The sequence below is a fragment of the Molossus molossus genome, unplaced genomic scaffold, assembly GCF_014108415.1.
Source record: "Molossus molossus isolate mMolMol1 unplaced genomic scaffold, mMolMol1.p scaffold_m16_p_10, whole genome shotgun sequence".
Classification (NCBI taxonomy): Eukaryota; Metazoa; Chordata; class Mammalia; order Chiroptera; family Molossidae; genus Molossus; species Molossus molossus.
The window spans coordinates 69,110,299-69,125,069 of record NW_023425345.1 but is presented as its reverse complement, the minus strand read 5'-3'; the positions used below and the strand labels follow the sequence as shown (position 1 = coordinate 69,125,069).

The following is a 14,771-nucleotide window of genomic DNA, read 5'->3' as shown; positions in this document are numbered from 1 at the left end:
GGCGTCTCGGTGAGGAGAACCAGGAATGAGCTGAGAGAACCGGAGTTACAAACAGTTGCCAGGAATCCTGAGCGCTGAGGAGCGGGAAACAAGCCGAGAAAGTGGGGCTCCCGTGGTTCAGTCTGGCAGGGGCGGGAGGGCGCTGAGCTGAGGAGGGGAGGCTCTGCAAAGCAGCCCCGGTGCAGAAAGAGACCTCGTTCTTCCAAGAGCTCAAAACGAGGCTCAAGGCGACGGCACGGTCTTAGAGTGGAGGCTGGAAAGCGTGAGCAACATGAAGAGGAATCCTAGCTCGGGGGAGGACCTGTCGCGGCCAGGAAGGGGCGTGGAGCACAGAACATCTGGAAGTCTGGGCTGCAGGCCTGGGCCTACTGCCTGCACCATGCAGCACAAAGTGTGCCGGCTGGGCTGGGGCACAGGGAAAGAAGATGCGCAGCGCCTGGGCTCCAGGGCCTCTGGTTCACAAATCCTGTCTTCTCCACAGGAACGCGCTCAGGGTGGTGTGAGAAAGGTGAATGGCAATGAGCTTCACTGAGCGAGGGGACGGGAGACCTGGCTGGGGCAGCGACAACCAGGGGCTGGGACTAGAGGAGAGTCCCCCGCCTCCGGCCTCTGACCCACAGGCCTGTGCTGGTTGGCGGGCCCCTTGCAGAATTCGGCTCTTGGCGGGCAGTCCCTGCGTAGACCTCGGAGATCTGAGGGCGGCTCGGCAAACCTGGAGGCTGCTCCTCGGGTTTGGCAAACTCGAGATTTTTCCAGCGCCTTGTGTTCAGCAAAACCGAAAATGTGTTTGGCTAGAAACCCTCCACTAATTTTTAAAACCCTGTGCATTTTTTACGTAAATGTGATCCACATGTTTTTGATTTATTTCTATTTAACTCATCGAGTCGAATTAGGAGCTACAATGATGAAGGGAACAATGCTGATTTCCAAGAAGGTTTTTGAGCCTCTTTTCTTAGAACTAAATCACCTCTCCCCCACCCCACCATTAAAGCTACCAGACTGAGCTGGGTTTGAAATTTAGAGCCCCAGTGTGAAATAAAGATCCATGCTTGGCAAAGACACGCACCGCACAGGAATGTTCTTAGGAAGTCACAGTTAGCAAGCCAGGATAGGGTGGGCGGGATGGAAACAGGAAGGGAGTCAGTGATTCTTCATTCGATGGTTTAAATCAATTTACCTGGCTTCCTGGGCTCCCAGCAGAAGCCCCAGCTGTTTCTCCAGGGCCTGGCTGTACCACTACCACACAGGGAAAAGGAGTCCCTGTCCCAAGATGGGGGTGGGGGTCCCCCCGTACTCCTCCATAGTAGCCAATTACAGCGGCTCCTGCTCTTCCCTCTAACCGGCCCCCCCTTCTGCCTTCCTGGCTCTGGCTAAGGCCTCTCCATCTGGAAGCACTTAAAATGTACGACAGTTTTAATCTCGTGCAAAGGAATATTGGGATCTACGCTACATACCCATTAAGCTAAATTATAGGTACACAATCTAATTTCGCACAATTCCGTCAGGCCCAGGCTGGCACACACTAAAGGCCGTTACTGTCCTTCCCAACTACTTTTCTTACTACATCAATGTTTTCTACAACTTAAGTCTGAGGTTGGCAGTACTTCTCTGAAAAACTGGCCACTGAGGTCCCACGTCAGAGGTCTCTCTTCAGAGCCCCTCCAAGCAGCGCTCAGTGGGTTCCTTGGCCATCGTCCAAAGACATTTCCTTGAAGTCGGCTTTTCTTCCCCACACACACTGATTGACTTAGACCTTGGTATAAGTACCACCCTGCTGCTTAATAACTGCAATGTGGGGGGAATTATTTCACTTCCCTGGGCCTCAATTTCCCATTCTGTAAAATGGGTATAATAATCATACATGCTTCACAGAGCTGTGAGAATTAAATAACATGCTATATATATTGAAAAACAAACAAACAACAACAAAAACCACAGTATGTTGTCTGGCCCAGACTAAGTAGTTAACAGATGCGACTTATTATTGTTATTATAAAACACTTTTTTCTACACTTCTCTAAGACCATTTACATTCTAGAGGTTGCCAGTTTCCTTTTGAATCCTTCCCATTCCTCACCAGTGTGGAAACAACGAATCCACTTCCTGCACACCAGCATCAGCGAAGACAGGTGGCCTGAGGTTTCTGATCAACCAGCTGGGAAGTTTCATCAGTCCTAGGGGAGTCTCCCACACAGGCCCAAGTTGTAAACCTACAGTCAGTCTCTTCTTGGGATCCACAGTAGCAGAGCGACTGGAAGAGCTACAATGTAACTGCACAGACATCGTTCTCAGACCAAACCAAACCTCTTCTCACTTTATATAGAAAGTGTGTGTGTGTGTGTGTGTACAGGGGCAGGGAGGGGAGCAGAATGGTTATTTGTGTTTCCTGCGACACTCCCCACCACAGGAACATGAGTCACACTTCATCTGTCCCGTTTGAAAAATAGACAGGTGATGGCTTTAATATGTCTGATAAATGCCTGTCGCCCAAGGGGGCAAATACAGAAGTCATATGTCTAGTATTTACTGTTTTTCTCTGGTCAGGAACAGTTTCAGCAGTAATTCATGGATCCTGATGTTGGCCAGAATTGAGGGACCTGGGGTCCCTGGCTTCTGAGGGACCTTGGACACTTTTATGTAGTAAGGGTGCTCATCATGCAGAATTGTTGCAAGGGCTAAAGGAGAGACATTTGCAAGCTCCTGACGAGTGGCCATTATTATTTCTACAAGCCATGCTCACCTGAAGTCCTACTGATCCCAGGATATGTGTCTTCCATGCCTAACATTTACAGAGATCTCCCTCTCGGTGGCCTCCCAACCTCCTGTGGCTGGGGCCATGCTGGATGCCTGCCCAACAACAGAAGAAGCTCCCCGGGCTCCCAGCCCTGCCAGAGGTGGGCCTAGGTGACAGCACCTCCGTCGCTCTGGAGTGGACACACAATCTGAAGGCGCGGTCGGCAGGCGGGAAAGTCACCTGCAGCTGAGTATAAAAGATTCCTCGCTGGTAATCTGGACCCGGACAGTGAGAAACTGGGTTGACTGGCCGCAGAGACGTAGAACATGGCTGGTCCCATTAATGGCAGAACACCGTCACGAAGGTGACAGACACCCACTGCTGGGTTCTCCAGGACCGCCGTGGGCCCAGAACCACCCTCCCATGAAGCCTGGCTGTTCAAGGGTTCCTCTTGTAGACGCCATAAACATCTCTTCCAATATCATCAAAATAAACATTTCCTTTTTTTTTTTTGAGTTGAGTGGGTTTGTTTTTCCTCCAACAGAAAGAGCCTTCACTAAAACAGCACCTACCCTTGGGGGGGGGGGCATGCAGATGGAGCTCTGGCTAAACATGCTGGGCATTTCCAGTGCAAGGCACTGCTTTCGCTATTAATTATACTGGAGGCAGACACCGCTGCTTCCCTCCTCCCTCCTCCCTGGCTCCCTTCTACCATAGAAAAGGGAAAAGTTAAAGCTCTCTTCCTCCCAGCCAAAGAGATGCAAGGGAGTATCTGTTGGGACAGAGAGGCTGCCCCCCGCACCTTCCCTGCAGGGAAACGTCATGCTTGGAGCCGCTGCACCAATCCTGCAACCACGAAGCGAACGTCAGACAAGGATACTCCAGCCCTGGCACATTGGAGACACTATGACAACAGCCGCCGCCCACCTGCAGCATCCTTGTTATGGGGGAAAATATGCCCCTAAACTATTAGATTTTTCCATAACTTAGAAGCAAAATCTTTGCTAAATTATATACTCTGAAACAGAACTTGATATTGCTTCCTGTATTGCAAGAAAAATGGCTTGTTAAAAAAAATAAATTTTGTTTTTTTTTACTGATTATTTTAGAGAGAGAGAAGGGAGAGATAGAAACATCGATGTGAGAGAGATACATCGATCAGTTGCCTCCTGCACGCCCCCTACTGAGGATGGAGCCCACAACCCAGGCATGTGCCCTGACCGGGATTCAAACTGGGACCTCTCGGTCCATGGGACGACGCGCAATCCACTGAGACACACTGGCTAGGCAAAAAGTAATTTTTTTTACCCAAAGTTATGACTTGCTTTTGAACTAGCTTCTCCAGACATCCACTGAATGATACCAGCTCCCTAGGTAATTAAAAATCTAAGAGGGGAGAAAGTACAGACATCAGCAACTGTGCCACAAGGCAGAGAGTGAGAACACTGGGAGGCAGCTGCTCTGTCTACACCCGGAGGAGGGGGAAAGGACTACTTCTGATCCGGGGAGGAGGAAGTCAGGGAAGTCTCCACAGGAGAAGCTTTAAAGTTAAAGGCCAGAGAAAAAGAATTTGGATGTATGGAGGTGGGCAGGAAGGGCATTCTAGGTGGAAGGAATAGTTTAAGTAAATACCGGAAACCAAAGGTCATGTGTAGGAAACAGTAAATTCCTTCCGGCTGCAGCAGGGAGCAAAGATCAGCTTAAAGGTTAAGCCTTGAATGCCAAGAAAAGGAGACCAGACTCTATGGTGGTGGTTGTCGTGTGTTGTTTAAAGCTTCTAGGCAACAGGGTCAGCGTAGTTGTTTGGAAACGTTACTTGGCAGCACCATGCGGGAGGGACTGGGGGCAGGGCATGCCAGCAGGGGGTGTGCAGCCACCTGGACGGAGGTGAGAGGGCAGCGGGCTGGTCACAGTGAGAATGGAGTGGGAAACACATGAGGGCTACTCCAGACATGCATGTGACACAAGCCGGCTACTGTCCGGATGTGGGGGGTGAGTCATGGGAGGAACAAAGTCAGAAAACACTTTACTATGCACCATAGAAACATAACCCTCATGTGGTACCTCTGGAGCTGAAGACAGGAATGGTTTTATATAGATGTTGGAGTCATGCACCTTCAGGTCATGGTCCCCCAGTCCCCTGGTCACTCCAATAGTTGCCATCACTCGGGCCTAGGAGGAAAGCAGAGGGTCATGAGAAACTCTCACGTACAGAGGAAGAAACCCCATTACAGCACAGCCGCCATGGCTGGGAGAGGAGCAATACTCTTCCAGCCCCTCTTGCCTCTCTCTCTGCACCCCTTGCTACTAATGTATGCGGGCAGCTGTTCCCAAGGAAGGGCTCGCGAAGATCACGTAGGTCCTTAACAAGTGGCTTTCCCACCAATTATCTTAAGTCTGATGGGTTGCTGTTGTCTCTTTTCAGCTTTCTTTTGTAGAGACTGGAGGGAAGGGCGTCCAATAAACTAAATCCAATACATGTGTGATGTCTACCGCCACTAATTTCAGTTAAACCAAATCCAACAGCATCCATCCATTCATCTGTCCATCTGTCCACCTGTCTGTCGTGCACCCTCTCCACAAGTACTTGCAGAACACCAGCTATGTCTCTGGTTCTGTAACGGGCTCTAGTAAAAGATGTAAAGAAGTTAGTGGCAGCTCCTATCCTCCCCAAACTCATATTTTATACCTTATGGCTGGAGAAAACAAACCATTAACAACTCGTAACCTACCCTTAGGAATTCTCCACAAATTCTGTCTGGGTGGAAAGGAACGTGTCACTTCGCTGTGACCCTACCACCTGCGCACTTTTGGTTTCCAAATGCTTTAAAGAAGCAAGACTATCACACGAATGCCTACGCAGTCAGCCCTAATGCCCCCAGATGCCACCGATTTGAGGTACCCAAACATTTCGTGAGCACTTGCTAAGTGCAGACAACATGCCGTGGGGGACAAACGTGTACGGACTTGTCCCTACCATAAAGGAATTTGGTAAAGGAGAGAAAAGGCACATGTCTAATGATATATAAAATATGGCCAAGTGTTGAAAGACATAGGTTGCGTGAGTTCAGAGGAGGCAAAAATTCTGCTGAGAAAGTTCCCGGGAGGTGGCACTAGATTTCTGTGCAGAAGGATAGGCAGCATCAAGACAGGTCAACACAGGGGGATGAAGGTCACTCTGGGTGGAATGAAGCCCAATGGCCTAACACTTGGATTGCCAATAATAATCCCATGCAGTGTCATGGCTCAAAGACCCGAGCTTGAATACGCACTGTATCGCTTGGGTAAAAAGAATAATTCATAAATGCTAAGAAACTTGACCATCTAACACATTACCATCATCTCCTTCTTGTTTCCCCAAAAGGCTGTGGAGTTTGGAGCTGGTTTCAGAGCAGAAGGTGGGCAAGCTTACACTAAGAGTGGAAGCGAAAGCATGACATGTTTTTTAAAGACAGGAATCAAAGTGGGTACAAAGCTGACACTGACGTGAAGCCTGGGGACTTCTGGTCTGGTGGCAGCAGAGACCCTCTGCTCCGCTGGGAGGCGGGAGGGGCTCCCTCCCAGCTGGGAAATGTTCAACTACGAGTGTGAAACAGTCCCTGCTGCCCGGCACCTTCTCTGGCTGGAGAAGGCACAGGTGGGCGTGTTGCTTCAAAACAAAATCTGATGTTTCTGCTAGTTACTGAATTTGTTTACAAAGTATACAGGTGCCACCCACGTAAATCCTGAAAAGCACTGGCAGAAATAACATGAAAAGTAACGCCTGGGAATGTATTCTGAAACTTCTGGGTAGGAGTATGCAGGGAGGAAAAGCCCTGTGAAGGATCCAGAAGGATCCAGACGGAAGGATGTGTTGCAAACTGTTCGGTCCTCACACAGGGTGGTGTGCCGCTCTGTGCGCTCTGTGCGGGGCGAGCCTGGGGCTGACCGCAGCCTCTGTGGCTTTTAAATCGGTCACAGCTCCGGTGGCAACTTGCCAGGTGCCCACCACCGAGTTGCCAAGCCCTAATTAACTGACATGCTCGAGGAGGGTGATGTCCTGGGAAATTGAACTTTTTCTTAACTGGGAAAACCTTGCTCCTTTAAATCTTATTGTGGACAATCTTCATTTTTTTTTTTTTAAATCCTCACCCAAGGACATTTTTGCATTTATCTTAAAATAGAGTGGGAGGGAGAGAGAGAGAGCAAAACATCGATGTGAGAGAGACACATTGAGTGGTTGCCACCCACATGACCCCAACCGGGGCCAGGGACAAACTGCAACCGAGGTACGTGCCCTTAATGGGAACGGAACCCGGGACTTTCTGGTTGGGACTCTGGTCCATGGGCCGGCACTCTAACTGTTGAGCCAAACCGGCCAGGGCTTGTTGACCATCTTCGAAGAACACATTTGTCCATTTTCCTGTTGTGTGAAGGAGAATATACTGAATGTAATTGAATAGCTTATTTAATACTCATGCATTTACTGAAGGCCTGCCATGTGTCAGGTTCCAGGCTGGGCAGTACTCGGGATACAATGATAACAGGAGGTGGTCCTGAGCTCACTGGATCTCGCTGGGCACAGTGGGGTAATACTGAGAATCTCAGCCCCACGAAGACCTCTAGGTGCAGGTGGAGATCCCGCTCTTTCTCTCAGACAGACAGACACACACACTCAAATTCTGCTCAGGAAGGCATCCTTCAGCTTTCTTATGAGTCAGTTCCTCCTGCTAAAAACTATCCAATTACGGGTAAAAATTTCAGTTGAACATTTTCTTAATGTGAGCAATTTTTTCCCCCCACTTCTAATTGGAACTCTCAGCACCTACTTGGAATGTATCCGTTTGCAGAAAGGATACAATGACTCAGAAGCTGTTTGTTCTGATTGGGAAATGGCTTCAAAGCTTCCTCATCTCCGCTGCAGGAAGGCAGCCTGCTCCGGTCTCTGCTCAGACCATTCAGAGACCGACAGCCTCCCTCCGCTTCAGCAACAGCCTGGGCCTGCTGCTCAGTGTGCGCTGGGGCCTGGGAGCAGGTGATAGTGGGCTGTGCTGTCCCAGCCCGGGCTCGGGTCTCTGTGATCCTACAGCTTAGTCACAGTGAAGCTCTGGGTCCCCTTCCACAGGGCACGTGGAGAAGCAGACTTGCAGAGTCTGAACTTCCGCAGTGGGGTGTGAGCACGTGGAGGAGGCTGAGGGCTGCGCACGGACCACCCCTCCCGGCTGGGTGACCTGCCTGAGCAGTTCCAACCTCAGTCCCAGCTGCCCCGCCTTCCACACGGGGAGTACTGCCCGCTCTGCCTGCCTGGGGCGTGTTCTCAGATACACAGTGAGGTGATGTATGTGGAAGTGGTCATGTTTACACATGGCAAAAAGCTATTCAGAGGGAAGGGAAATGTTATTTTCACAAAACTGACCTTTCTCTCCCGTGCTGGCTGCACCCCTCCCCACCCTGCGCTCCCTGGACCCTCAGCCAGGCCCGAAGGACACCGAGGCCGTGTCTCCCAGGCTGGCAAGGCTGCGGACCAGGAGCTGGGAGTGCACGGGGCTGCCAGGGGCTCTGGGCGGCGGCCTTGTTCTCCGTCTGGGGAGGCGAATGCCTACCTTCTTGCCTTCTCCGTATATTAGGGGGAACTTCAAGTCATCATCCTCAATGGTTTTGTACGCCCTGTAGGGGGATAAACAGCATTCTTTCACAGGTTTGCACTCAATCAGTGACCCACGGCCCTGACACAGGCTGCTGGGTGCTTTCCTTCCCCAGAGACACCATCCACTCAGCACACTGCCAAGTGTGCAGAAGTGCGTGTGTGTGTGTATGCGTCTGTGTGTTCACATTTTAACAAACCAGAAAATAACGAGGTTTTATAGGCCTGAAGAGGGAAAAAATAAGTTGGCATACTCATGATGAGCAAGAAGGGGAGGAGGGTTTCTGTCCTCAGCATTTAGTGCCCGTGACGATGGCGGGCCCCGGCAGCAGTGCCAGGGTCTAGTCGCTAGTCTGAAACTGTGAGACCCCGTGGAGTTCCGAGACGGGCGGGCGGGCGTGGAAATGCTCCGGGAGCCAGTTCTCGCCTCCGGGGCTGTTTCCAAAGCGGCTCGCTAGGATGGCTGCAGGAGGGGAATGTAGAGCCTGTTTGACCTCAGGACGGTATTCAAGGATGACAGAGAATTCTCCGCTTCCCAATAGCTATTAAATGGCCATTGGACACACAGGAGGAAAACCCGGTTTACGCTTCAGTGGTTGATTTTGGCCGGGGTTGTGCAGAGGCCGCGCGGACGAGGCGGAAGCCGGCCCGGCGAGGCCGAGAGCGAATGAAGCCCGTGTCTTGCAGTTCTGCACAGAAGGAATTTAAAAAACAAGCAAACATGGCACCCGATTACTAGCTGCACCCCAGGCAAGTAGCTCCACCTTTTCTGGTCTCCGTTTCCTCATCTAAAAACTGAGGACAATCACACAGGAGGTAAACAGCTTAGTACAGAGCCTGGCACTTAGGAAGTACTCAATTAGTGGTAGCTATTACTAATATTTAGTAGATAATTAATACTTGGCACACCAGTTCCCCTTTCTTCAAAATGGGGATGGCACTACCTATTCACCTCCTCAAAGAAGTAATAGGGCCCGGCCGGTGTGGCTCAGTGGACTGAGCGTCCTCCTGTGGACTGAGAGGTCCTGGTTCAATTCCCAGTCAGGACAGGACACATGCCTGGGTTGTGGGCTCGATCCCCATAGGGAGTTTGTAGGATCAATGTTTCTATCTCTTCCTATCTCTCTCAAAACTCAATTAAAAAATATATATATATATGTATTAGGAATACGAAGTAAAAACTGGGGTAGGTTCTATTAGGTTAGGTTCTAGAAGCAAAATGCTTTTTTAAAATAATGTCTCCTGAGTACATGAAAAAAACTAAACTATGAAATGGCCTCCCAGCCCTGGATGTATCCAGGCAACTTGGGAGTGACGCTGAAACCAGACTTACAGAAGCTCTCGATATGCAAAAGAATGCAACCCAATTTAAAAAGAGTGCAACCCCAAAGCTATAGCAGGCATAGCCTCACTTTCCGGGAAGTTACTTGGTTCCGCTGCTCCTTGCCAGGGGGTTGGGTGGGCTCAGTTTCTGTGCCGCCCTGGGCAAGCAGATGAGCCTCTCTGGACCTCAGGATCCTCAGTGATCAAACAGGGCAAACACCAGGCTCTCGCGTGGGCTTGCTGTGAGGGTTCCAACGGGCCAAGAATGTGCCCAGCTGAGGAAAGTATTTATCACGGTGCCTGGCGCATGCTGTGACCTGGTGCGTGCTGCTGTCCAGTGAGCCCAGCGGTGCTCTAGAATTGGTTTGTCAAAAACAGAACCTCCCATCCCTAAATCTACCAAATTTACACACAGTGGAAATAGCTCCTTAAATGTTTTATACTCACACAGACTATTTAAAACATTGTAGTAGACAAGGCACTGGGGGACAAATAGAGCTATTATTAAAACAGACTCAGCTGGGGGTTGAATGAGTCCACAGGCCAGCGGTTCTCAGCCTGGGCTGCACATTCAGTCACCTGGGAGGGCCTTAGCTTACCCCAGTGCCCAGGTCGCACCGCAGAGCAACGCGATCTGAACCTCGGGGGACGGGACCCGGGCATCGGGACGCTCTTTAGGCCTCCCAGGTGTGCAGCTAAGGTTGAGGATGACAGCTGTGTCGTTAGCTAACGTTCAAATTCAGTGGAGCGATAGCCCGTCAGCTTGGCCCCAAAGGTGACAGACTCTGGCTCAGGGGAGAGAGGGCAGCGGCCCGAGAAAGCCTCCGAATGAGCAGACGCAGGACTTGGGAGCACGGAGAAGGAGGTGTGGAGTGGAGACAGGCTCAGACCGGGAGGCCGCAGCGGGGACAGTGCCCAGAAGGGCTGGGCCAGGAGATCCCGGCACAAGAGTCTGGGGCTCAGTGGGAGGCAGAAGGCAGCGGCTTGAGAATCAGAGACGAGAAACGACTTAGAGCTCGGGAGAGAGGAGCTAAGAGCCCTCTTCTCAGGCCTGAAAAAGCCACGAGAAAACAGTCCTCTGTCTCCCCACAAGCCCAGGGAATCGGATTCCCCCAGGGCCGAGAACTTGAGGAGCGTGAAGTCTGAGTCACCACAGCTGAGGGACAGACATTCATCTTGGAACAGTCACCCACAGGGTCAAGACGATTGTAAGTTCTGATACTGTATTTTAGCTCCTGTTTCTTCATCTTGAAGAACAACAAACAAACTCAAAACAGAGGACACAACTCTGGGTGAGGACACAACTCTGGGTGAGGAAGGGTGTTTCTGTTCCTGCCGTTGTTGGTTTTCAATCAAATGGGAGCCCTCTCCTCTCCCCTCACCCCCAGATGCCAAGGAGAACAACCAGATAAAGAGAGAAAGCCCAACACGCCTCGATCTTTCCGATCCTAAGCACAGGTCGTCATGAAGGCAGCTGGACTTCCTTCCATAGTTAAAGTCTTGGATAATAAAGAATAAAATACTCAAGAGTTAAAACAGGTAACTTGATTAAAGTCGGTATAAATTAATGCCAGCTAATAACAGGGCAGCGGCTACGATTTACTGAGCACCTCCTACAGGCCGAACACCGGGCGTGGTGTTTGCTCGCAGTCTGCGGTCACTCGAAGACGCCGCGCTGTCCTCGCTTACAGGAGAGGGGCCGGAGGCGCAGGAGGTTAGTTACTCTGCCCAGACCACACACCATGTGAGTGGCCCTAACGCTAAACTCAGACTTTCCCAGAAAACACACCAAAGCAATGTGGTGCCGGGCCTCAGCCCTGGGGGTCCGCGTCCCAGGTGAAGTCTCAAGGACACCCTTGTTGTCCACCTCTCAGCGGGCGGAAAGCAGGCACCTGATGAAGGTGGGCTGACAAAAGAGGAAGGAGAATTTTTTGTATGAGGCAAAAGCATAAAAGGTGACCATGTGTGGACAGGACTGGCCGCTGTTGTACAACAGTCTGCAAGGAAGAACAGAGGAAAGTTGGGAACGCGACTGTTCCCGACCTGCCATGTGTCCCAGGTCACCGAGCCTGAGCCCAGACAGCAGGGCTCCTCAGTCTGTGCCCACAGTCCAAGGGGCCCCCCAGTTTCTGCCCACCCCAAAGGCCTGCCTGCGGTTCATACTTCATTACAGTCCCCATCGGGGCTGTGGGCTTGAATCTACGCTTCCAGCTCGGCCCTGGCGTCCGCCCTCCTCAGCTGGGGGAGGCGAGAAGGACACAGGCTTGAAGCTTGAGATCCGGGATGCGGAGCTACTTGTGCCTGGAGAGGAATAAAAAAATGTACATTCTTGCACATCAGATCCTACGATTTCTGAAATCCTGATGACATTTTTAAAAATAACTCCAATAACAGATTACTCACTGGTTTTACAATAATCTAACTGGCCAGAGATAATATTCAAATAATTACTTGAAGCACAGCTGAAAGGCTTAGGAAAGATGTTTAGAATAACTCTTATTTTGGGTCAATTCCTCCATGAATTTTTATGAGGCCAACGGACAAAAAGGTGAGGTGAGGAAAAAATGCTTTAAAAGGCCAAGTCAAAGGGCTTCTCTAACTCAAGCCTCCCCTCAGGAGACTGCACTAGACACTGTTTCCAAAGCGACAGTCTCCCCTGCAATGATGATCCTGCGAAGCGGAAAAGACGAGGTCCTGCTGTCTCGGGCCCATCGGAAGGCTGGAAGGCAAAGCGCTGGAACCGACGGAAAGCCCACCAAGTCGGCTGCACCCCAACTGCAGGAACCCTCCCTGCAACACACCTCATATCGGTCCCTGCTTCTGTCATCAAGTGGGCCGTTCCAGACAGTCTCTATCCGAGGACCCTGACAGTACCCAACGCTCACTCCGCTGAAGAACAGCCCAGGTCATTTCTTAACTCGCCCCAAACAGCCACCCGTTGGTGTTGGTCTGTCTTCTGGAAAAACATGAAATAAATCTAGTCTCTTCTACTTGAGAGCTCTGCTAATGTTTGACGAGAGCGACCCCAAAGTCTCCTCTTCCCTAGTTCCTTCGGCTGTACTTCACCAGACCTGGGGCACCATCCCTCAGCCCTCAAGTCACCGTCCACCCAAATATTTCTTAACTGAGCATCAAATGCCGGCAGGGCGGTCTGGGGCCTTCTGGCTTGTCCGCGTCAGGGAACGGCTCTCAGATCGAAAACACGTATGATCTGGTCCACGTAAGAATGAAAGGATTACTTCCTGTATGCAGACCTTGTTCTTTCTAAATCACTGCAGCTTATATTTACATCATGTGCATGTCCACATGTCTGGGTAAATGTGGTTTAGGGTCATATGTTGAAATGATGAGTGAAAACAGAAAACCAACCAACCCCAAACCCCCATCGGTCCACAAGAAACGTGTGGGAGGGATTCATGGTCTCTGGTGGTTTATACTCACACAGTGGTTATCTTACTCTGAATGAAAACTCCACTGCCCTTATTAATTTTATGTTGTTGGTTTCGGTCCATTGTCCCAACCCACCAGAGATGTCTGAATTCATATACTCTCATTCGAAATATCAGCTCTCCTTTGCTGTGTCATGTTAAATTTGATAAGTAGCTCTGCTCTCTTCCTCCAAGATTTGGAAGAAGTGCTAAGCAGAACCAAGTCATTGGAGACCTTGCTCCAGGCCAAGCTAACAGACACGGGTACAGCAACACTTCCCACAGGCATGTGCATGAAAGTGTGTGCAGTTTGAAAAACTGTGTTCCTGTCTGGCGGAGAGGCAGAGGGAAGAGTGGAGGGCAGACAAGGAGACATTCCTGTTTAAATCGGGGTGGAAGGGAGCTAGGATTTGAAAGCCTGAAAACACCGATGCAGACAGACACAGTGCCAACCTTTGGAACAGACTCTGGGTTTAGTTCTCGGGCCACCTACAAAATAACTTCACTATTATCCATACAGAGTTTCTTCATCTTGTTCAAAATACTGTAAGAGACTATCAAGTTCCTTACTAAGTCAGTGCATCTGTGTACACCATTGCCATGATGATCCAGCCTGGACTCTACCACAAAGGGGAGAGTACTAACCGACCTTCACCGCTTAGTGAGTCCAGCTGTTTCCTGATTGTACCACCTGCGGTGGACGATGCTCCTCCAGACCCCTCACTCCGGGCAGAGGCACCGACGGCCCCCTGCAGCCCGGCCCTTCCAGACCCTCTCCCACGGTCACTCAATCAGCCCGCCTCCCGCTCTCCCGCCCCCTCCCAGGATGTCAGCCTAGGCGCACAGGTTGTTCCTCCACCTTTCCCTTGATGTCACTCAGGAACTCGACATTTGGGTGGTGCTTCTGGAATCCTGTCTTTGTAGCTCCTCCCTGCTTCCCCATGGCCTTCACTGCTCCGTCAGCACCCTGGTCACGCGGGCGCACCAAGAGCGCCCTCTCTCTGGATCTGGCTCTGAACCCTGTCCCGCGCTCGCCGCTGTGGCCCCAGGCAGCTCCGCTGCTCGCCTGCCTCTCGCTGCTGCTGGCTACGCTTGCCCCGACCCGCCTCCACCTCCACACTCCCCTCGCTAGCAGCCCACCGTTCCTCGCTTCTTGATCTTATAGTAAGAAGGACACAACAGGAATATTTTGCCCATTATACCAAATAGTGTCATCTCTACCTTCCAAACAGACCCAGGACTGGAAAAGTTTTCACTGCCACCTGGCGCTGGCACGGTCCCCCCACAGGGCTGTGGTCGCCTCCTTAGGCCTCTGCAATGATCCAGGCACCAGAGGACGGAGCCAGGACCGGGGCGAAGGCAGCGAAGGTGTTGAAAACTGCTCAGGTTTATCCTCTACCTCTATTCTCACAGCAACCAGAGTAATTATTTTAAAATGTCAGATAACATCATTACCCTACTCTAACCCTCCAATGGTTTTCCTATTAGACTCTAAACAAAAGCCAAGTAATGAAATAGCCTTCTTTAAAATCACTCTCCTCCCCCAAATCTCCTATTCCCCTTCTCCGCTTGATTGTTTTCCATGGCATTTACCACCACCTATCATTTTAAGTATTTTGCTTCTTTATTGTGTTTATTTTTTCCTACTGCTCCCCTGGTCACT

General features: G+C 50.8%; 1 protein-coding gene across 1 annotated transcript in view; it reads right to left on the bottom strand.

Annotated features, from left to right (window-relative positions):
- PPM1H (protein phosphatase, Mg2+/Mn2+ dependent 1H) overlaps positions 1 to 14,771 on the bottom strand; it is a 252,941-nt gene that overhangs the window by 26,768 nt on the left and 211,402 nt on the right. The window contains exons 7-8 of the mRNA XM_036253170.1: positions 8,317 to 8,380; positions 4,799 to 4,906 (exon numbers count right to left, since the gene is read on the bottom strand). Of these exons, the coding sequence (XP_036109063.1) occupies positions 4,799 to 4,906; positions 8,317 to 8,380 (172 nt within the window). The remainder of the gene's footprint in view (positions 1 to 4,798; positions 4,907 to 8,316; positions 8,381 to 14,771) is intronic.